The following is a 24,955-nucleotide window of genomic DNA, read 5'->3' on the forward strand; positions in this document are numbered from 1 at the left end:
ATTTTAAATTATATAAATAAATTACTCCTTGATCAAAGAGATTTTGTATGAATGTAATTATAGTATAATATAATATATAGTATTGTATTATATAACAGTATAGTATAATTATTATGTATGTCCCAAGACCTAACATCTGTCCCGCAACAAGTTTCATAGTACTGACTTTAGATATAATTAAAATTTATTAAATATCGCTTAGAACCAAATACAAATTAAATATTGCATAGAATTTATATAAAATATATATAACTAAATAATATATATTTTATATTTATTATGTATATTTATATTTTTTTAATATATATTTTTATTTTAATATATATTTTTTTATATATTTTATTTTAATATATATATATATATATATATATTATATATTTTATATTTATTATACATATTTATCTAAAATACATATAATTTATTATTTATATCAAAATCACGAAAAAAATCTCGAGCGAATCCTTGGAACTTTCTCTCACGTCAATACTCATTTCCCCGTTGCAACGAAGCCCCGCTCATTCTATTTTGAATTCGTTACAAAGTTATCACGCGGAAGTCGAATTTTCGCGGCATCGAGGAAAAGCGACAAGAAGGAGGGAGGGGAAATTACTCGTTTACGAAAGTGCCAGGCGAGCAATTTGATAAATTCCAGCATCTCCGCTCTGATCGACGAGACCCGCCGCGGTCACGGAACCAAAGAGAACCAGGTCTCCTCTTCTGTTTTGACGCACGTCGTGGAAAAAAACACATGCGCCGAGAAGGAGGCATCGGCATCAATATGTGCGACCTGCGTGTTCTTTCTTTCTTTCTTTTTTTTTTCACGATGCGCGAGTGCACGCGCGTAGACGCAGGATGCGCGTGCGGAGCGGCGGAATTGCACGCATGCATATTGGAGGAAGGCTGGCTCTGCCATGCGAACGTGCTGGCATTTGGCATTGCGCCGCATATTATCCAAGGATGCACGAAATGCCTTGCCATTTGCACACGGGACACGCTCGTACGGGGTTGTCGTTGGCTGGTTGGCGTTTGCCGTTGCACGCGTCGTCGCCGTCTCATTCCAGCGTGTTTCGGGCCACGGTGTGACAAGAGGAGGACGCGTTCGAGCTCCCCTGTCTCGCCGCGACCAGACAAACGCGTCTCCCTTTTCGAATAACAACTGTGAAAAACAACTTTCCGAGATATTCGTGTTTGAAAATCCCCCTATACTTGCAAATACACCTAGCTTCCCTTTCTTTCCCTTTCTTTAAGGGTGTATTCTGGTAATTAAAAAAATCGATTTTTTTTCATATTATCTCAAAGTATATGCTTTCGAAAATGTCTATGCAAAAGGATTTGCCTGATTTTGGAAAATTAGCAACGTTATAGATATTCAAAGGAAACTGCTCGCGACGTACATAAGTATGAATATTTTTGTACAACAGGTAACAAAACTTCAAATGTGCTTCTCTCGAAAAATATTTTATTTTGTAATGTTATTATTTATTTTTGTATTATTATTATTTTATAATATTTTATTCTTTGCGCTGCTCGATTGATTGTAAGTACGAATATTTTTGTACAACGGGTAACAAAAACTTCAAATGTGCTTCTCTCGAAAAATATTTTATTTTATAATGTTATTATTTATTTTGTATTATTATTATTTTATAGAATTTTAATTAACGGGTAATAAGAACTTCAAACGTGTTTTTCTCAACATCCATATTTTTTTAACTGGCTGACGGAATATCTGACGTTTCAGTTGGCCGATTGACTTGAAATTTGGAGATGTTCACCTAATGTACCTTTATCGCATGAATCACGGATTTCAAAATCTAATGCTTTTTTCTGTTCTTTTCTTTACCACCCAAAAGACGAAAAGCACAAGGAAAATCGATATTTAAACTTCAAAATGCTGCCATTTTTTTAATTTTCAAAATTTTGCTGTGTCATGCTATAGCCATATTTATACTAATTAAAATGCATTTTGGTTTCTTAGTTTCAAATAACCAGGTGGACCGAAATCACGTCAGCCATTCGAACCCGTTTTTAAAAACATGCTTTACCCAAGGTAAAATAATTCATATAATTTTAGTTTATATAATTTCCACAACTTTCATTAATTTCGTTTAAAAAAAAAAAAAATTGCAAATGCTCTTTAAGTACGAATAAATTTGTGTGCGAAAACTGCACACCAAAATGTATCATGGTTTCCTTAGAAAAAAATCCCCAAAAAGTCGATTTCTTTTCAAGCCGGATTACCAGAATACGAACCGAGCCGGACCGAAGGTCAGCTCGAAATTTACAACGTTCCCCTGCAACCCACCCTGTGTCCAATCCGAATCAATCAGCGCGGATATCTCTTAACGATTCGTGAAAAAAAAAAAAAAGATAAGAGACGCGTCAAAGAGCATCGTCAAAGAGCGCTGCAACATCAATTTCCTCTGTCTCTCGATTCCGTTTCTGAATAATCGCGCAAAGAGAAATCCGCGTGCGAGATATTGAAGAACGCGTCGAGTCCGAGAGATTATGTTTCATCGCAGGTTCTCCATGCATATTTATACGCCGCGAGATGAATCAAACGTTTGGTTCGAAAGATTTTTGATCACGATGATTACATTTGAGATGAAAGGACAAGGACGGTAGAGAACAATTTGGAACAGTGAATTTGTTCATTATTAATAACAGCTAGGCAGATTCTTACATTTTTTTACATCTGCAATAACTACGAATTTTATATCGTCACTTTCATAGTTCTCATTTAAATGAGACATGTATCGCGTAGAAAGGGGATTCAGATTTATTTTTCGGTTGTACTTTTTCGGTATGAAGTAACAAACATAAACATCATTTCCAAACCAAATTGACGACTCTGTATTAATCGCGATGCGAATTCATTCAGTTACGATGATATGCATTAAATTGATAATTAATTGGTCAAATTAAATCCGTACCCAGCGAATGATTAACTTCATCCAATTTAATTATATTAATCACTTCGAACAACAAGGTTTCGTTTTAAATCGAAATCAACTTGATGTTAAACATCGTTGAAATTGAATTCAACAAATTATGTGTGTACTCTTCAAACTTCTTTGCACGAACCGAGTATTTCAGAGGCGAAAATTCAGGACAGTCTATAATTTTCAAAAAATCGATTTTTTTTTCCTGCCTTAAATAGTGGTTTGAAGTCTTAGAAATAAGATACAAAAGGTCCCAGCCTTTAAAACGACTTATTTTAGGGTATAATAATAAATCCGCGGATACAGAATAATTGAATTTATATCACTATTTACAACTTTAAGCAGTATTATAAAGTGTAAATCGTGCGATTCAAATATTACTTTTGGTGAATCAAATATTAGGGGACTTGGATTCAATTTAGTTGTGAATTGTAAGAACTGTGAGCCGCGAGATATATATGTAAAAAAAGTAAATAGAGGATATATAAGAAAAATGACGTTCTGAAACTTTAAACGCGTTTTTCTCAAAACTCGGTTTTTAGAAACGGCGTGCAAGATATCTCGGAATTTAACCAACCGATCACTGTGAAACTTGGTACGTATCTTTAGTATAACATTTACTAGGGATTGACGATCGAACGTTTTTCAATTTTTAACAATGTCGAAGAATATAAACGAAAAACGTAGAAATTTTTGGCATAAATTCGATACATTAAAAATAAATAGCTGCTATTTTCATAATTTTCACAGAAATGAAAATGTCGGGTCGTTAATCCCTAGAGAATATTGTTTACTTTTGAACTTTTTTTACCCTTTTTGTTGCAGCTAATCCTGTTTCGCTGGAATCATGCACACCGATAGGCAATGTAAAGAAAAAGTTATGTAAAAGGATGCCGTTAAAAAGTTAAATAACAGCCCTCTTTTTCCCCTTTTTTAATGTCGTTTTTAGTTCATAACGTGTCAAAATAAACCACAAAAGCTCACGTCGATTATTTATGTATTTTTGTTTTTTACAAGCCCTCTAAAGCATTCGTAATTTTTAGGCCCGTCAAACTGTCCTGCCCCCTTAACGAACCGCGGATTCAAATGTCTTACGAATGCAAACGCTCGATAACGTTTCTCTTGTAAAATTGCAGCGGTAATTTCCATACGAAATGCTTACATACAAATGCTCGATCCACGCGTTCAAATATTGTTTGTCGATTCTATCGATCGCTCGGCTGGAGGAATTTGAACACAATAGATAGTATGTGTATATTGCTTAGTGCGCCATTAACCTGTTCCTCTTGTTAATTATTGCCAAGACACCGTCGACTTAATCGCGTTGCAAATTGGTGCAAATCCGTAGCAACGGTTAACACACGGGTACAAGTAATCGCTTTCGAATCGATCAATCATTTACCAACGTAGGCAATGAATGCCTGCTATTACATCTTTAACGACCGACAGATTCGCACGCTGCATTCAAGTACCGTTAGAATGTTGCCGACTAAATTGATTTTCACGTAATTAAAACACGTGGGGCTGGTTACGTACGACCGAGGAGTACCACGGTGTTCGTTGTGTTTCGCGTTAAATGAGGTTCAATGCTGATGTTCAATTTCTAAAAACTTTGCATTCCTCTTTCTTTACTTTTTGCACGACACGAGTGGAATCGCGCTCGGTTTCACGCGATCACGATATCCGAGGTAAAACACGCGCGACGTTGAAAATAAAACGCGAGAACGGCATGCGAAGGCATAAAGGATGCTGATAACGTAAAATTGAACCGGTTGTTGATTAATCATTTTACTCGTCGGAACAACGTGTTGTGAATGAAATTTTTACCGCGATCATATTAATACGACAGCTTCAGAACGGGAGCTTCGTTCAAACTATACGCGATATTTTGTCCAAAAGGACGATAACAGGATAAGGGAAACTGCCGTAAGCTGCGAAGCAACGACGATAAGAAAATTTAAATTTATCAAATTCAATGATACAAAATTTAATAAATGCGAATACTATTATTGTGAATTATTAATATAATTAACGATAAAATGATATCTCCATGGAGACGAAACGTCAGATAAAAATGAAATTTTTATTGAGGTAAAATTTTATTGATACGCGACGTTTTCTCCAAAAGGGTGATAACTGATAGAACCGATATAAGCTGTGAAGTTATCGTTATTAACGAGGAATTATTAATATCATTAATAATAAAATAATATCTCTATCGACAGAATGAAATAATCATTTATTAAAATCAATAACGAACATGACAAAATCTAATGACGTTACTGACATAATAACGTTTCGTGATAATAACGAAATAATTTAAATAATGACAGTTAGAGAATAATAAAAATTTAAAAGGAAATTAACAACGCAACTTGTTTGTCAATTTTCTCTTTCCAATTACACATACGGTGAAACTTGCTTACTCACCATCAATCCGCCTCACCAGAACGAACGCAGTCATTAGTAATTTCGTTTTAAAACGCTTACCTGAAACAAAATAAAGAAACAATTCACTCGTTAATATTGACGGCCATCAATTTTAAAAATAATTATCCTCTAACGATTATTTATTAGTTATTACAGAACTTATTACTTTCCAAATATTTATCATCTGAGAATTCGGTAATTTATTTCTCGACTTGTTTTCGAAAGAGTGTGAAGGTTTTATTAATGAAAAAAAAATAAAATAAAATGTCTTGCAGCGAAAACGAAATGTCACTCGTGGAAAATTTCCAATGGATATTCAGTAGGTAGTAAGTGTGTTGTTAAGAAGTTTTAATTGTTCATAAATGTAAATATTTATTAGGAAATGATGAAAGTTGGGAAATAAATTTACGTCGCGAAAAATGTTTCAAATTTTTTTGAATTTGAAATTTCTCTATATTGCTCTATACATTTAATATAATATGTTTCTCGATATTTCTCTATAATTTCTTCTAATTTGAAAATTCTCTAATTAATATAAAACAATTTCAAAACAAATTCTCTAATTAATACAAAACAAGAGATACGAAGTACATTGAAAAATAAATCTAACTTTTGCTACAGAGAGTTTATTACTCGTTTTGTGTAAGATTTTAAGCATTGTATTGATTAGAGTGTGACTTAATAAGTTTAATCTGTTTGAATGTTATCTATTATATTGCACGAAAACAATAATGAACACTGTATTATGATTTATCGTATAAAATAATGATTGATAAAGTATAATAATGTATTGTAATTTAATTTCACTTTATAATGAATGACGTATTAAAATTTCGATAAAGATAAAAACAAGACGTAACCCTTACGTAAAATGAGATAAATGAAGAAAAATAACGAAGATTTCACTTTTTATGATTAACAACCTAATACAACCGAATAACAATTTTCTAAATCACCAATGACAATTGACAAGATAATTCCATTCTCGTTTAAAATTTAGAAACAACTGAAACAAAGAAGATGAACAAGACTGAGGGAAAAATATTTCTTACGATTAATAACGCGACACACCCAACGTGATTTTATAAATTACAATTCTCACAAGTGGTAAGATAATATTTCTCATTTAGAAATATCCAAAGGCAATCGAAATGGAGAAAATGAACAAAAATAAAGGGAAAGTTTTTATGATTGATAATGCAGCACGACGTTTATAAATCAGAAATGTGTGACAATTGTTGAGACAACTATCTTTCTATCTTCTGTGTTTCAAGATGAAAAATCTTCCGTTCAACGTTCGTGTCTGTCTTATCCACCTTCGAGTTTGAAACGATATCTATACTAAATTTTTAAAAATTTCTGTAACATTGAATTACATCAAAGTCAGATGAAACTCCTGTAATATCAACTCGTGGATTACAATTATATCAACTGCCTGAATAATTTGCAGTGATACGAGAAAAAAATAAGAACGAAATGATTTCTGTACGAAAGATCAGTGACCTTCAATTTTATTCCGCCTGTATACGCGAAATTACATTCAAATCACACGTTTCCTCCGTTTCATCCGTACGCTTAGAAAGATGCACGTTGCGCAATGGACGTCATGTGAATGCTGCCCGTTATGAAAAGCAGACCGTATCCGCGAAATAATACGAAAAATTTCCATTTCATTTCCATTTATTAATATGAATGTGAACGAACGATGTAATGTTCGACCAGCGGCGACAGTCTAATAGATGAATTAACGATGCGTCGGAACAAATGCATCATCTGCATGTTAATTGGGGTCAAACACCTGCCGACTGATCTCCTTGGCAAACTGCACGATTCATTCGCGTAATACGTCGTGCAAACAACGTTCTTTAATTATCGATACCGGAGGTCATTAAATTTATATGGAAAATTATTCGCCGTTCAATTCTGCACCAACGAGTCCACCTTTTGGTCAATTTCTTCGTTAATCATCAGAGCTGGACGACTCTTCGGTAGTTGGTTATTTTTGGTTAGCGGTTATTACCATAATTAACTGTCGTTCATATGACATAAACATCAAAGAGAAAGAGAATTCTTGAGAAAATGCAGTTTAATTGCAAAATTACGAAATGACTTCATTCAAATTGTTCAATTTCAGAATCATAAAACGAACGAGATTTAAAAATAATTAAAAATAGCTAGAAGTTCAAAATATAAAAGATAGATAAAGAAACTTTAAATAAAATAAGATCAAAGGATCACCGAGGTAAATATGTATTGAGGTAATTATAGTACAATAAATAACAATGGACGTAGTGTCATACATCATATTAAATTACGACACTTTATTCGTAATTATAAATACAATTTGCGTAATGAAATATATTATTAGATAAAAATCTGGTTCTAGTCAATTTACAATCTCAAATGCTATTACACCAAATCGTCCAAAATACTATAACCACCTGCGAGTTCACGAAACGTGTACATAAGATTTCTTTATAATTGTTTATCATACCATAATATATAGATATTACATGAATAATATGTTAATAATTATGAATAAAGTGTTGTAATTTAATAAGATTCGTTGCTATTTATTCCGCTATAATAAAATATGCCTTTTAACTTATTTACACACAAATATGTAAACGTTCATTTCGATCACTGGAACGAACACACAATCTCGTTTTTACGTTTGAAATATCGTGTACGCGTAACATCGTTCTTTTTTTTTTATATTTGAGAATTGGGTCGATAACTTACTGTAATGTGACACAATGTGTCCCCGCGCTTGTCTCGTATTTCGAGTTTAATTATCCTTATTAAGATTTCTCTTCAAGATGGAAAATAATTCCCCGGACGGCGGAACGTATGCAGTCAGTTTCATTAGTCAGAAAAGCTAAGATCGTGAATCATCGGTGAAGACAGAAGTGTACGGTATCGAGTGCAAAGGGTCATGCGAAACAGGTCTAAAAGAATATACAACAGTTCATTTATAGGCCGGCGAGGATGACGCTCCATCGCTTCTAATCCCTCATTTCTATCGGTGGCAACGTGCCGCGTATCCCGAAATCCTACTGAACATAGCGGCACTGGATTAATCAACCGATGATGTAATAAAGCGTTAAGACGATTCTACGTTCCTTCAGACGTGCGCATAGTTTTTGCTCGTTAAATAAACACGAATATATACAGGGTGGTTCAATAAGAATTAGCGGTTGCGACAGTGCTCGTAACGATATGAAATACTTTGTTGAAACAAAAGTTTTTCAGCGTAGAGGGGACTGTTACTGCAATACGATGACAGTAATTTTTTTTGGTAGGCTGTTGAGCAGATTTCGAGGAAAATCCTCATTTTTTTAAAACTGAGTCGTATATTTTTTTTTTAGACATTAATCATTATATAAATTCATACATAATATATAAATAATAATAATAATAACAATAATAATATATAAATTCGTGTCTTTTAATTTTGCAAGATTAATAATTCTTTGACTTACATATAGGTAGACTGACACTTTTCTTTATAGAGAATATTGACATTAATGAATTAAAAAATATGATTCTATTTAAAAAAAAAGAGCGGATGTGACTTTGAAAGTCACACGGTCTGAGAAGAGACCGTACTAGCTACAAAAAAAAAAAATTATTACCACCACATTGTAACCTTTTCTATACATTTGTGAACAACGTTCGTATCGTTTATATCTCCAAAAACAGAAATACTCAATTCTGATAATTCTTGTTAGACCACCGTATATAATGGGAGTGCACTCTGCATGTATTCATGCGTTGCGAATACCGTTGCTAGGAAACGTTCGAATATTAGAAGACAAATCATGAAAACGTTAGAGAAACGTGTCACAATTATTATGATAAAGAACCAGTTTTAATCTATAAATGCAAATTATCATAAACTATCAACCAATTCATACAAAATAGATAATTATACAAAAAAAACAAAAAATGATTTAGATAGAAAACAGTTTTAAAATAACTGATCGTGAGTTATGAAATTATGAAAATAAATATTACAAAGTGATCTTGAGAATTTCGAAGATTGGTTCGTTTAATATTTAACTTTACAATTGCTTCATTTGACTTGCTTAATGATAATTTAAAAATTGCACAGCTCGAAAGTCACGAGAATTTATTAAGCTTCAAGCTGTATAACACTTTACAGGTGAAACTGCTTTTATACGAACTTGTTATGGGGCAAATAGTTCATGTAATAGGAGTTTACGTTCAAACAAGTGAATTCAAACAAGAGTTCATTTAATCGGGTACAGACTAAAATTTGGTTTAAATAAATGAAATTTACATACGCGGAATTCTACTATAGTACAGATTAACATCAACATTAACACTAAATGTCTGTGTCTAAACGCTGGTTATGCTGGTACAGAGACCAACGGATCGTATGAAAAAAAAAAAAAAAAAAAAAAAATGAAAAAAGGATGACGACTGTGGTTTAGAAAGTCAAGGGGAAAAAATCGAGGAAACAACAGAGTTCCTCCGTGAACCGCGGAATGAACCGAAGAGACTCGAGATTCTCATTGAATAACATGAAAACTGGTTTGTTCAAATCTCAGGAGATGTCCCAGAATGCACCATCATCTCTCAAATTCCCATCAGCGCGGTACGTTTTGAAATTAATGCCCGAGCGTACTATCCCTTCTGTATGATATGAGAATTCCAGAGTCGAATGGATGCGTTTCCATCCGTAGAACAGCGCATACGTCTAGATGCACTAACCTCCGCCAGTAATATCGTCTGAGTGAACCTAGCACGAGCACGAGATTCTTCCTGTCCCGACCAGTACACAGCGTCGAATAATATCAAGTATTCGCGGATCGTGGTCGCTACAATTTCCGTGGTGGTCCAACTGTAATTGAATCGATTAGTCGAAGAACGAGTACGAGAGAACTCGATATTAACCAGTTTTGAAAAATACCAAGATTCAGATGTAAACTGCGTGGAACCGCACGAAGGACGACATAAAAAACTATTGTATCAGTTTGACGAGTGCGAGAGGATTAATTATTTTTAAATCATTGTAGTATTATCAGTTTGACGAGTGTGAAAGGAGTAAATATTTCCAGAATGAACAGTACGAGTACAGGATTAGCCATATTAAAACTGAGATATAAACGAAAAACAACATAAAAAACTATTGTATCAGTTTGACGAGTATCAGTGAGAAAGGATTAATTATTTTTAGAATGAACAATGCGAATTCGAGATTAGCCATTTTTGAAAAGTAATAAAATTGAGATGCAAACGAAGGATAACGTAAACAAACTATTGTAGTATTATCAGTTTGACGAGTGCGAAAGTAGTAAATATTTCTAGAATGAATATTTATACTGTTTCCTCTCCACTCGTTGACCATGTGCAATTTAGATATATTGCTGAATTTACTTCAACCCCTCAAGGTTCACCTAAGTAATATTGCAGTAATGGTAATGGTAATGTTACATAGCTGGATTTTACGTATATAGTTTCTACTCTATATAGGGTGTCCCACACAATTGGAACAAACAGTTGGAAATAGACAGGAGAAACGTTGTAACTTAACTTCTTGAATAAATTAAATTAATATTGTAGTATCTATAATTAGTAAGTACAATTAATTGATATAATAATAATAAATTATATAATAATTGTTACTTGTGATCTTCATTTTCTTTTTGTATTAAATGAAGTAATTATTAATTGTTACTTTCGTCATGTTGCAAATTGCACTTGAGTCTTGTACTTTAGGCAATTTAATTTACACGATAATTTATATTACGTGAAACACGCACGTTTTGTCATTTCGTGAGACAAAATATTTAATTTCTATAAGATATATACACTGCAATGAAGTATCTTTCGTTTTGTAATGTTATCCAGTTACTCACTTTAAATTCTTTCATTCCATGTCCATTTTGAGATACTTGTAATTACTTGTAAGAAATAAATACGAGTCACGTCGTAGCAGTCAACGTAGCGTTAAAACATTATAAAAATAAAATGAAAATACAATTGAAGATCGAAAGCAGTGTTAAATTCAAACAGCACTATTTAAAACTATGCAATAAAGCGTTAACAAAATAATGCAATAAAGCACTAACAGAGACTAAAGTTATTCTTCTTTCAAGTATCTCAAAACGTGGTTTTTAGACCGTGATGTACACTATTTCTCGCCAACTCACCGATTCAACGATGACCAATCATAGCTGATATCACCGACACCGGCTCAAATGTTTTCGCGATATCCTTTTCCCGCGCTGTCACACGCAGCAAACCACAAAGTTACACGGACCATGAATATTAATTTCCTCGGCAATAGTTGGCGAAGATTTCGGAGAAGAATGGAGACTTCGGCCTGGCAAGTTAATTAGTTCGCGTGTACTTAATAGTTGCGCGGTCCATTGTCATGGGGGGAATGATGGGTTGTCTATAGTGTGTTATTAAAACGTAAATTCTATGGAACAATGAAACGACATTCTGAATTGAGACGCTCGATAGGTTTTCGCCATAACTTCGCTTCGTTACATCAAACGTTTTTGCGGGGATAACTTTAATCGCGGACGATACGGAGAACGTTAATATTTAACGAACCAAGTACGATGGCAGAGGTGAATAATAACGATGGAATGATCGACATAAAACGTTTGTTTCGCGTTGCATTTCATATCTACAGATTCAACGCAAGAGCTAACAAAGCGACGAATTTATAACTTCTGTTGTCGTGGATGAAAAACAGTGTGTTTTTTAGATTGTTCAAATAATTGAATTGATTACACACTCCGTCGTACTATAAAGATTCTCTGTCGTTTCTATTTTAATGTCTCTGATGGAAATGTTTTTCGTCGGTAGTTCTAGATAGTTTGTACACTATCGCAATTCCATTAGCCACTTGCAACTGATTGCGGACCATAACGAGTGACCAAACGGTACACAATAATTCGTCGCTTTCTTTTTAAACTCGTCGGTATGATTTCGCTGGAAATGATTGAGAAGCAATAAATTTATTATTATTTTTTTCGAGTTATACTTAAATATACTTAAAACTGAGAAACTATTGCAAAAAAAAATTCTCGACATGCGTGTCATTCCAGCGGAAAAGGTTAGAAGTTTGATATTTTTCTCTCGTTTCTATAGTCACGATCAATAAACATTTTTCAACTGCTAATTTTCATCTTGCTATAACTTGCCTAAATTTGAAACAAGGAATACCCTAGCTGCTTCCAATTCATATTAAATTCCGAACAATGCCGATGCATAAGAATGATCTTGCATTCTTACGAGAAATGAAAACAAAGTTTACAGTGAGCGTCACGACTGATTCGAATAATCAAAAAGATGTCAAATTGTTTCATTATTTTTAAAACCACGACCGATCAAAGTCGACGTATCGTACCTCCGTATTTCAACGCCGAAATGAAATATCCAGGAAATATCCAAGACGATCGAAGGAAACGTGCGAACGTGAATAATGAACGTTGGGAATAAATCTGGGGCACTGGGATTCCCAACGTGAAATTGTAGCAGCGCTGTATTAAAAGATACACGATCTGAATCATTGTTCGCGAGCAAACGTATCAGTCACGATAAATGTGTAATTCGCAGGAACGAGAGACCTTGCAGCGACGCAGAGCTGAACGTACGAAAATCTCCAGGGGTGGAGAGAAAGCCTAGTTAGCCTCTCTCCACCGACAGTTTCGTCGTGCTTTCTCTCTCGCTTCCTTGCTTTTCACCTCGAGGAGGCAGCCACGTTGGCAAAGAGAAAGAACACGAAGCAACAAAACACCCGGAATGGATCGAGTGGATCCCCGTGAACATTCGTTGAAAAGGAAGCGCATTTATTTCAGCAACGGTGCCTGCATCTTGCAACAGCTTGGCCTATTGTGGCATAACGCTGCGCTGACTGAATAAAGCGCGTCGTTGTCGTCGTCCACTGTCGCGCACGTGCGCATTTTCTTGTAGTTTTCTTCGCTCAGACCGGCCGATGTCCTTGACGAATCCTCGAACATGCAGAAGAATCCTTACATCTGTTCTCTTCAAAAAATTGTTGGACAAATTTGTTTGCGAAAAATGACGAATTTTCTTTTACAGCGGAAATTACGGGCTATTTTATTCTTTATTATTATTTTTTTTTTTCACCTCACTTATTTTTTATATGTGTTAGTTGTCTAAAAATTACTGCGTTATTTCAGATTAATTGGGTAATAATTTGGTTGTAATAAATATTTATATGAAACGAGTTTTGAGACCATGATGATTTCCATCGTCTCGGAATTCACCGATAAATAATTTTCATTGTCAAAACCACGCGTGTTTCAATAGTGCAAGCTTGCTGAAAATGGCCGAATATCCGTAAAAAAATAGTCTACATCGACTTTCTTTTATCTAAAAATTTGAAAAATATCTTTTCATTCTTATTTTCTCTATTGAAACAACCTTTATGAGAAAGTCGTTTCGTTTTGAATAGAAAGGAAAGGAAAGAAAGGAAAAATTCGTTAAACGAATTAAAAGCAGCTCCAGAAACAGAGTTCTAAAAATGTTTTAAAGAATAGAAAAGCACAGATGTATTTCATTGTAATAAAACTTGCATCGAAGATGAATTACACTATTTACAAAAAAAAAAAGAGAAACAATCTCTTGTTGCTCTGAATAGTATATGTCGAAGGTTTTATTCGGAGATTGTTGTTTACTAAAAAATAAAGTTTATTAAATATTAAAATATAACCTATATAAAATTTATAAAATCTAATCTAACCTACACAAAACTGAATAAACCAAATATATATATATGAACTCAAATTCATTTCTGCTTAAATCAGAATTAGGTTTGGGTTATTTTGGGGTTATTTGAGTAATTTCTCATTACACTAAAATTAGACTTGGATTCGTTTCGCTTCATATTACAAGTACATATTAAATATATTAACATACGCTAAATACAAAATGCATCAACATATTGTTGACCGGTCGCTAGTTAACTCATGTATATATCTTCAGATACATACATGAAAAAAAAAATTTTTTTCGATAAACCCATCAACACACCACTCGAAATAATCGTCCAAAAACAGCGTATTTAAAAATTGTCGAAATTATCGATTTTCCGTTTCTAACGGCAAAATCGAAGTACTCACAGAAAATTTTTTAACAAAGTAACGGATACATAATTCCTCTTGCGCTGGAAATGACGTGCGTCGAGAACTTCTTGTCCCAAATTGCGACATTTTCTCAGTTTCAGGTATATTTAAATGTAACCCAGGCAAAGTTTATTACTTCTTAATCATTTCTATCCAGTGATATCATACCGACATGAATTCAAAAGGAAAAGTAAGCGACGAATTATTTGTATACGATTCGGTCGCTCGTTATGGTCCGCGAACCAGTTGCAGCCAGCGCAAGGAGTAAACCCCTACAAATCAATTGAAAATCGATATGACCAAAAAAATGACGTCTATTTTTCATTTGAACATTTCTGTGGAAACATGGCAAAGATAATTTCCATGCTCTCACGTTTTATGCTGCAAACTGTCATAAACGCACTGCTTTTAGAATTAATGAAACAAAAAAATTAATGAAACAAAAGAAAAAAGTTATTGAAACTTATTAAAACGAAAACAACAAATTAATAATTCAATGGTCCTTCCAATCAGACGTCATTGTATGTCAAAGGGATTGACAGGGAATGCCACGGTGTGGCATTGTAGAACGCATCGTAGCCGCGAAACTGAGAAAACGAGAGGTGTCAGCCAGGTATTCTTCCTTCTAACAGCGACCTCCGCCGCCCAACTGGCGTTGCACGATTCCCGGGAGTCAAAGGAATTGTCACCTCGTGAAATCGCTGCTTCCTCCGCACTCTCTCCTTTTTAGTTTGTCTCTCTCTCTAGTCGCGACACCGCCGGATTTCCGTCTTCCAGCATGGTAGACTGCTACGGTGTCGCAGGAAATAACTCCGGCCTCCGGAGGCGTTTCGCGCTGTCTGCCGCTTTGACGATTATAGAACGCGTGCGTGAATAACCCACTTATTTTCTCCAACCACGTTCGCACTTCACTTTAATAGTCGGAGCAGCCGCAATTTCGTGAGTGTGCCCGTACACACTCGGGGGAAGGCTGCATGCGATTACACGCGACTGCCGCTTTCACGTCTTTGATCTAGCCGGGGAATTAACTTGAAACTATCGCCCAACCGGTGGCAATTCAACGCTCAACAAAGCAGACCATTAAACGGAGATACCCGCGAAATACTTTTCGGTAATTTAATTTCCCCGCCCTTCGCGCTATTTTTCCCACGTCCGCAGAATGTCCGATGTTAATCAATGAATTAGTGGTGGACTATCCGCTATATACATAAAAAAAAAAATAGCGCAAGGGACTACGATTTAGTGTGAACGACGGTTTTTTTAATTTTCCTTCCTCTTTTTCATAGAACTTTCTCAATCACTTTCAAAATAAATATGTAAATAAAGAGTTAGATAGAAGTTTAAATGAAAGTTCCGACGTTTTAAGAAAAAAAAAAAAGAGCCATTCTTCAAGGTAAGAACAGTTACTTTGTGAAATAATTGTTCTTTTTAATAATAAAAGAAACGATGGAACATTCTTGGGTGCCTAATAGATTTTTAACAATTCTCGTTACGTTCTCAATATTGTTACCTATATTCCAATTTATAATTTTTACAAATTTAATTGATTTAGTGTATGTTTCATTAGATTTTGTCACATTGTATAAAAATTATTTATAAAAAAATACTGACGACTAATTTTTATAAATTTGATTTACATCCAACTAGTCTGTACACCTATGCTTATTATACGCATGCAATTAAATATATTAATAAAAAACATTCTTAATAATTTTTAATATATTCTCAATCATAACTGTTTATTACTAATTCGCTAGTTCAGTAATAAATAATTAATACAACGTGCGATTTTTTTATTAGTTCAATCGATTTAGTAAGTAGACACCTCCTATCTCGGTTGCCTAAAACACTGATTTACGAATTATCTCCGACCAAATGTAACTTCGATCGTCGAAAGGGGAGCACGTATCGTAGAGCATTTGCCTTTTGTAAATCGTAACGAGCGATCGCATTCTCGACAGAAATTTACGACAGAAATTTCCGCGAGATCCTCGCCGATAGACAGCACCCCCCCGTACACGTACGTACTCTTTCACCTATTCAGAAAATAAGATAAAAGACGGAGGAAATGGAGGTCGAATGGTAGCAAGAGAGGATAAAAGTATATAGAAGGGAAATCTGTGAGCGAGCGGAGAATATAGCAGATATGCATAAAAATGTTCGGGCCGATAATATCGCGGTTAGTGGGACGATCACCGGAGAAAGTTACCTTCTCCTTTCCCGTCGCGTCTCTCGTGCTGACCCGTTCCTTTTCCTGCGCGCTCGGAAACCTTCCCCGATGTCCTCCTTTCGCGATTCACTCTACATGTGCCACGAAACACATGGCGTCGCCTCTACTTAATCGCAACGATATAATGTTATATTTTTTTCCTCATTTTATGTGACATTTATAATATTTCTAAAATATAAAAATTTAATCTACAAAACAAAATAAATGATAAAATATAAAAATTTAATCTAATAAATATAAAATATAAAAATTTAATCTAGAAAACAAATTAAATAATAAATATAAGAATGGTAAAGAAAATACTAAAGTATATAAGCATATAAGTAAATATTAAATGAAATGGAGAATTAAAACAAAATTCGCCGTATCCTCGTTCTACGATTATATAAAAAATTACTAATAAACTTCAATTACTAGAATTAAAACAAAATTTACTTACTAATAAATTCAAATATAAAATAAAGTGACATTAAATTTATTGAAAAAGAAATTCTACATATTAAAAATATCAAAATTAATTTTGATAATATACAATAATTAAATTTGAATTTATAATAATAATTCAAAAAATTAAAATTATTATAATAATTAATTCCATTTGAATAATAATTTAAACCAAAATTTAAAAAAGATTATTCTTCAATTATAATTTATTTTATTTTTATATATTTTATATTTTTTTTTATATTTCAAATTTATATAATATCACACGCTCGAATCTACGAAACACTGATTGCAATTATTCTGCTGTATACATTTAACGATATTTGCTGGAACTTGTCAACGTTTTCGTAAACTCCGTTTTAGAGAAGAATCGTATAGAATTGGGATCGTTGGGAAATTCCTAACGATTATCTGATTTTCGTAATTTGTTTGGAAATTTATGTAATTGTAATTTAAAGTATCAACTCTCTAGATCCGTTGTGACTTTCAAAATCTTATATCGCGACATTTTTTAATTTATAATTCTCAGAAATTTCATTTGAAGAGAAAACATTTACGAGCTCTGACGTATGAAGTAAAAGTTGACGATCGCAATAAATAATCCTGTTGCCTCTCCTTAATTACGAAGTGGAGGTAACAAAACACTTTCACCACATTGTGATCGAAAATGACGTTATACTGATAATATTTATTATTTAATTATAACTATTATTTATTTATTACTATTTAATTATTATTATTTATTTATTATTTAATGAATAGATTGATAATACTAATTATTAATTTATTATTTGATTGATAATATTTAATATTTCCAAAAATATTGATACATTGATTTTAAAGTTACGTGGTTTCAAAATACCAATATTGAAATACGAATTTAACAATTTTTTAAATCGACACTTCGAACATTTCCTTAAACATCAAACGTTCGTTTCGTGGAGAAATCGTGCAAAATTGAAATCGTCGAAGACGATTCCAATAAAATTACCCGACTTTCACTATTGTTTCAAAGCACAAAATACCAGAAATAATAATGCATAAAATTAAAAACAATATTCATTATAGATGAAGTAATAAATCACACCTTATATTCTTAAAACAGCACATTGAGAAACTATTACTTTCATACAAAATTTACCTGAAATCAAGGAATAATTTAATTATTCTACTTCATACTTCTTCTTTTCGAGAACGCGGTTGCTTGTATTTTCATATTCTCACGTAACCTTTTGCAAACATTTTTGAAAGTGTTATTACTCTAGAGAGAGGCAAACGAACTTGTTATTCAACAGTCGTTGAAACGACTGTTTGCCTGTTGCAATTTTTTCAGCACGAGTTTAAAAATATTTGCGCAGACAAAACAGACTGAGAAAATTGTAATCTTGTTGAATTTTCGTAACAAAATTAATTATCCGACCTCGCAGCGCAAAATATACCACTGGGAACTGTTTGCAAACAGATCCGTAGAATCGAACGCGGCACACTGTTATTGAAACGATTATTTTCAATCGCAATTTAACCATAACACGTGTCAGAGAAGTGCCCTTAAGGGAGTAACGTGTTTTAGGACTTAATTGCGTGCACACCGGCCCCCCAACCGTTCTTCGTCCCGATGTAATCTAAATTGAACAAGGTCTCGGCGGATCGATAAGACATTGTATTCTGTCTAAACACTTTCCGTGACGTTTACGAGGAGTAGAAGGTAAAGCAGGAACGATGATGAGAAAGCTAAAATTCTTGTAAAGAATAACACACGTACGTACACGAACAGCGAGTCGAAAGATTCATTTTAAAATTATTTCGCTACTCTATTGTTCATATTGAAAGAAATCAACTGTAATCTCTGATCGATTTTGTGTGAACGTTAAGAATACAAATTTGTATGTGTGTCGAGTAATAAGGAAAAGAAAAGAAAAAACAACAAAGGAATTTGTTCGGTATATCAGACGTACAGAGATTAATTTTAGGTCAAACTTCAAACAAAGTTTACACTTTTAAACAATCAGTGAATATGTTTCATTGTACATTTCTACATAACCATTAAATTTGTTTTAAAGGATAAAAATTTCATCTTAATGTATTTAAAAGAAAGCTCCATTTTTAAATTTCGATTAATTTTAATTTTTCTAACCAATCATAAGCTCCAAAGTAAGGTTTGATGAAAAGAAACTCCGAATGGAGTGTAAAATAATATTTCGTCAAAATACAATGGATAAAAAATTGTATTTCAATCTAAAAATACTCTTCTGTAGTAAAGTAGTAAAATAATTAAATATTGCAATTGTTAATACAAATGCGTCTTAAATACGATTTTATCTTCTAAAATTGATAGAACGCAAACATTATTGACATAAAATTCGAATTGAACGATATTTAATTGCCAGCCATTACTTGTAGATTAAAAAATTTACAAAACGTGACAAAAACCCACGTGTCGATATAGCTCTGCACATGGTATCATAGATTAATCATTAAGTACAAGTATAAAATTAAATTAGGGAAATTTTCTAGATTCTACAGAATCTTGTAACCTATTTTCATAAAAATTTATTTTATTTTCCATAAATTATTAATTTTCTTAAATTTTATTTCCCATAAATTATTAATTTTCTCAAATTTTATTTCCCGTAAATTATTAATTTTTTCAAATTTTATTTCCCGTAAATTATTAATTTTCCCGTAATTATTAATTTTATTTCCTATAAATTATTAATTTTTTTCAAATTTTATTTTTTATAAATTATTAATTTTTTCAAATTTTATTTTTTATAAATTATTAATTTTCTCAAATTTTATTTCCCATAAATTATTAATTTATTCAAATTTTATTTCCCATAAATTATTAATTTTCTCAAATTTTATGTCCCATAAATTATTAATTTTTTCAAATTTTATTTTTCATAAATTATTAATTTTCTCAAATTTTATTTCCCATAAATTATTAATTTTTTTTAATTTCACTTTCAATAAATTTTAAATCACTTTGGTAGTATTTTCATAATGCGGACTCTATAGATCGGCAACGATCCCGAACTTTGGAGATGTTCGATCGATCGTTTTATCAAGTTCACCGAGAATACATAAAAAAGCAGACGAATGAAATTCTACGTTTTCATAACGTAGAGGAGGGGAGAGGAGGGGGGAATAAAATCTTGAATAGCGGTGGATTTTACGAACGACATAAAACCCGACAGAATCCTCGCGAAGAAAGAGAGAAAACTATGCAAAAGCGGAGATGTACTTCGAAGCTTAACGATGCTTGCTTGCTTCGCGTGTTTTCTTTCTTCTTGCCCTCCTCTCTTTTCTTTACTCTTCTTTTATTCGTGAATTACTTAAATAACGTGACTCGACGGAATCAGGCATCGAAACCTCCTTTAAAATCCTATTTCTTCAAAGACTGCATCTGACTAAATTTGGAATTTGAAATCCAATGTATGTACAGCGGGACCTCGATCATCGAAATTTCCAAATTTGTGGAAATATGAGGCTTGCAGTTTGAAGAGACGATTAAAAAGTCCAACAACAAAGAAGCAGATGCGGCAGGGTTGGATACGGATGAAATTTTATTCGTTATTCAATTGTCTGATAATTAAAGACGCCGCTAAAAGTCGACGCAGAAAGTATTTCTCTCTAGTTTAACTCTTTGAGCTTTTATCCTTTGTTTTTAATTAAGGGATTCAATCGTGAAATATTCCTCTTATTATGCACAGAGAAATCAGAAGTATGAAAGGTACGCTTAAAAATTGGAGATTGAGCATTATGAAGAATGAGACTATAACCTAGTGATATACTAAAATTGGAAGTAAGTGATATATAAACGACTAATAATATTGCAAAGCAGGATAAAATAATTTTTTCACATATGTATCGATACTAATCAGAAACAACGATAATAGTAATCGAAAATGATCAGAATAATATCCTGTAACAAGATAGATACGTATACACTTTATAGGCAAACTGTTTGATAGAGATGCTACTTAAAATATTGTATATGTTATTGAAATTTCAACTGAACGGAATTTTAAAGAACTTGCTTCAAAACTTTGTCCAAGACATAAATTATTGGCCATTGGAGCTGAAAGAGTTCCAAACAGCAAAATTACATGATTTATATACTTTTTCTTACAATTAGTCAATGTATCAACTAATGTATCACTAGAACCTTGGCTGTTCAGAATTTGATACTCATTTTTCAGAATTTATTTCAATTTTATACTTTCTCTGTAATATGCTATATATTACACTTCATATATGGACAAGTGTAATATATATATTTGTATATTACACTTGTCCCACACGTGTACATATAGAGACAAGTGTAATATATATATACATACGTGGTATATATATATATATACCACGAGTGTAATATATATACATATAATATATATATATATATATATATATATATATATATATATATACACATGGACATATAGGGACAAGTGTAATATATATATATTTATATATTACACTTGTCCCACACGTGTACATATGTACACACATTCGTAATTCGATGGCTTGGTAAAATGGCTGTTGTTCATAGTAGTCGATCCTAAATATTATTTCAATTGTCAACAGCAACATTCGTATGTATGTGACGAAAGTATAATACACTGGAAAAACTTTAGTCCGAATACATTTCATGTGTTACCTATAAAATAACGTGTACATACACTTATGAACAATAGTCTACGTACACAGGGACAAATAATTAACAGGTAACGAGCATGTATAAACATTTGGAACGCATTGTCGTACGAATAGTCGTTTTAAAATTTTGGGGCTGCCGGAACGGATCGATTTAATTATTTACACTCGTCTCGAGGTTTCAGAGCCCACTGTGCTCGAGAAGATAGCCAGCTGACAATAAGTACGGGGCGCACCAGGTCGTGAATCCACCGAGGAGGAGCCTAATTGGAAAAATCCACGCGGAGATATCGAATGAAAAGATCAAGATTTCCGGGCACGTAGAACGTTTGTTTCCACGGGGGAAAAATATCTTTCCGTCGCCAAATGTCGACTTGCCACGTTCCGACGCGGACGTAGACACGGCGGCCACGTGCCGTGCAATTCGTATTCAGCATCGCTGGGGAAACAAGAGGAAAGAAACACGTCGGCTTTCACTCTCCCTCGTTTCGACACCTTTCCCCCTCCGAACCGTGCTCGGCGAGAAATCGAAATCCAATTTCGTTCGGACGCAAGCTTTCTTTTAGGAGCGAAAGCGTCGTCGCCAACAATAAAAAACTCTCGTTCAGATTTAAGCATAATTCCATTCCGATACCCAGCACAGCCGTACTTGTTCCCCTGTAGTCTTTCCATATAATTACGCTGTTTATCTGCCCGTGAAAACGCTGGTTCACGAAAAATCAAGTTACGCCGCAGCGAGAAACGTAATGAGCAGCTGGTATGCCCGCCAACGTTCACGTCTCGCGAATGCTTGTAATTAAACTGCGGATGTTTATTCATTCGTGGGGAATCTGACGATGAAAGAATGTACGATAATGCGCGTAATATGCAAAGAAATGCAACGAAACACGTGGGATATTCGAGTATAGTATATATACTAGCTGGGAACTAGAGAAATATTGCAAAATATTGAATATCATAATTACAGATTAGTTAGAACTTGGAATGTAAAATATGTAAATACAAATAAAATAAAGAATAAAAAATTAAATTATAAAATAATAAAAAATTAAATTAAATTATAAAAATTAAATTAAAATATTATTAATTATTAAATTAAAATAAAAATAATAAAAACTTAAATTAAATTATAAAAATAAATTAAATTATAAAATAATAAAAAATTAAATTATAAAATAATAAAAATTGATTAAACTAAATAAAAAATTTTTCTTTGAAATATAATTTTCAATTTTTCTTTAAAATATCTAAAACGGAGTATCAGATACAGCGTTGGTTGAGAATTATACAAAACACGTAAAACATCCAAATGTACAAATTAGTTGAAACTAATTAAAAAAGATATGAAATGTCATAATTGAAAATTACGAATATCAAAAGGAACGATTAAAAGAAACTTTGTTGTACAAATATATTTTTTAATGCGACATATTTACCGTACGCGTCAGTAACATATTCAGATTGCGAGTATAATTTTCCACTTGAGCACTCTATAAATTAATCTATACGTCAGAGAACAGGTGACAGTGGAAATTCGGAAATTCCAATCAGAGAATGTCGTTAAAGCAACATTAACTTCCCCAAACAAACGAAGCGAGTAAACAAGTTCATAACGTTTCGGCCCGAAACTTCCACATCCACACAAACAACACTTTCCATCGTATTTCACCGTATTTTCTCTAAGTGATATTGTTTTGTCCCTCGAGGATCGCGAAGAAAATTAAACTTCGGAATTGTCGCGGTTCGGAGAGATTATTGGGAAATTACGAAAGTTTTCCATTTCGCCAAGTTGGCTTAAACAACGTCGCCCGGCGAGGTACACAGCTCGGAGGAGCGTTGATGATGCAGATTTTGAAAGGGGCGCGTTTTATAAACAAGGCTCGGTGTCTCTCTCAAAAAGAAGAAAACTCCTTCGAGCTTGAATAAAGGTTCTTTCGTGGTACCAAATAACGCGGCCGAATAACGCGATTTAATATTTCCTCCCCCCGGCAGAGTGAGTTTAATTGGCGCGTTCTATTATCGGGATCAGCTGAAAGCGGCACAAAAGAACGGCATTAAAGAAACGATCTATGAAAAATCGTTTCCCCCCTCCTCTTTGCATACAAATTGCTTCTCCGTGATTTCTAAAGTATCAAAGAGCCTATTCAACGTTCCTCTGCGACACAAAGACAAATCCTTCGTATTCGTGTCGCCAAAAGGGTGGCAGAGAGGCGAGGAGACGTTTTCGTTTCGTGCCGAAAGTCTTATGCCGCGGCACGAAAGCGACCTATCCGGAAATTCAGAATTCACGCTGGCATCCGGCGGCGAAAATCGGTTAAACGCGGCCCTCGCCTAGGTATCAAAAACACCGGCGCGAAGGGAGAGAGATCTGTCCGAGAAAGATGTCACGTTCGGTAAACAATTCTCTCGCTCGAATCGTGGAATCGGTGAAAGGTGAATCGTGGAATCGGTAGAAATTCAAACGAGTACCCAGCCCAGAGCCACCGAATTCCTCTCCCTCCCTCCTCGTCCCGCTCTCTCTCTCTCTCTCTCTCTCTCTCTCTCTCTCTCTCTCTCTCTCTCTCTCTTTTTGTCCTTCGATTTCACTTATCAAGCCTCGAGTATTTATTAATATTCATTAGTCATTCAGAAGAAAATAAAATTAAAGGTTAAATATTTCAATCATTTAGAACAGCGGCTCCCAATTATTCAAACACTTTCAAACAAGTCTCTTTTTGTAAATCAAAACTCTGTAAAACTCTTTGTTTTCGCGTTTTTATGTTAACTCCTTTTTTTGGTGTTTTTTTTTTTCGGTCATTACAATATTAGTGTCGCGTACTTTCAGAAATATTGAAAACCGCTGATTTAGAAGATTAATTTACTTATGTCGTTTGTTCTGTCATAGTCTAGCCATTTTGTTACATCGCTTTCGTCTAAATTTTGGTACGTTGTTCAAACCTGATGCAATTTCGCCAACATTAGCCGATATTTGGAACGTTTAAGATTTATTGCACAATATTTTTCCTTTGAGTATTTATTAATATTTATTAGTCATTCAGAAGAATAAAATTAAAGGTTAAATATTTCAATCATTTAGAACAGCGGCTCCCAATTATTCAAACACTTTCAAACAAGTCTCTTTT

At 33.5% G+C, this 24,955-nt stretch overlaps 1 protein-coding gene across 4 annotated transcripts in view; it reads right to left on the reverse strand.

The window, feature by feature from the left end:
- Positions 1-24,955, reverse strand: part of LOC122528119 (CCR4-NOT transcription complex subunit 6-like) — a 131,892-nt gene that overhangs the window by 74,878 nt on the left and 32,059 nt on the right. The window contains exon 4 of one of the 4 annotated variants that reach the window (XM_043652877.1): positions 5,354-5,432. The exons of the other annotated variants lie outside the window; for them this stretch is intronic. Within the exon in view, the coding sequence (XP_043508812.1) occupies positions 5,365-5,432 (68 nt within the window). The 3' untranslated portion in view covers positions 5,354-5,364. Of the gene's footprint in view, positions 1-5,353; positions 5,433-24,955 lie in introns of those variants that run through there. 4 annotated transcript variants of the gene reach the window in all.

The sequence above is a fragment of the Frieseomelitta varia genome, unplaced genomic scaffold (assembly GCF_011392965.1).
Source record: "Frieseomelitta varia isolate USP_RPSP 00005682 unplaced genomic scaffold, Fvar_1.2 scaffold_246, whole genome shotgun sequence".
In the NCBI taxonomy this organism is placed as follows: Eukaryota; Metazoa; Arthropoda; class Insecta; order Hymenoptera; family Apidae; genus Frieseomelitta; species Frieseomelitta varia.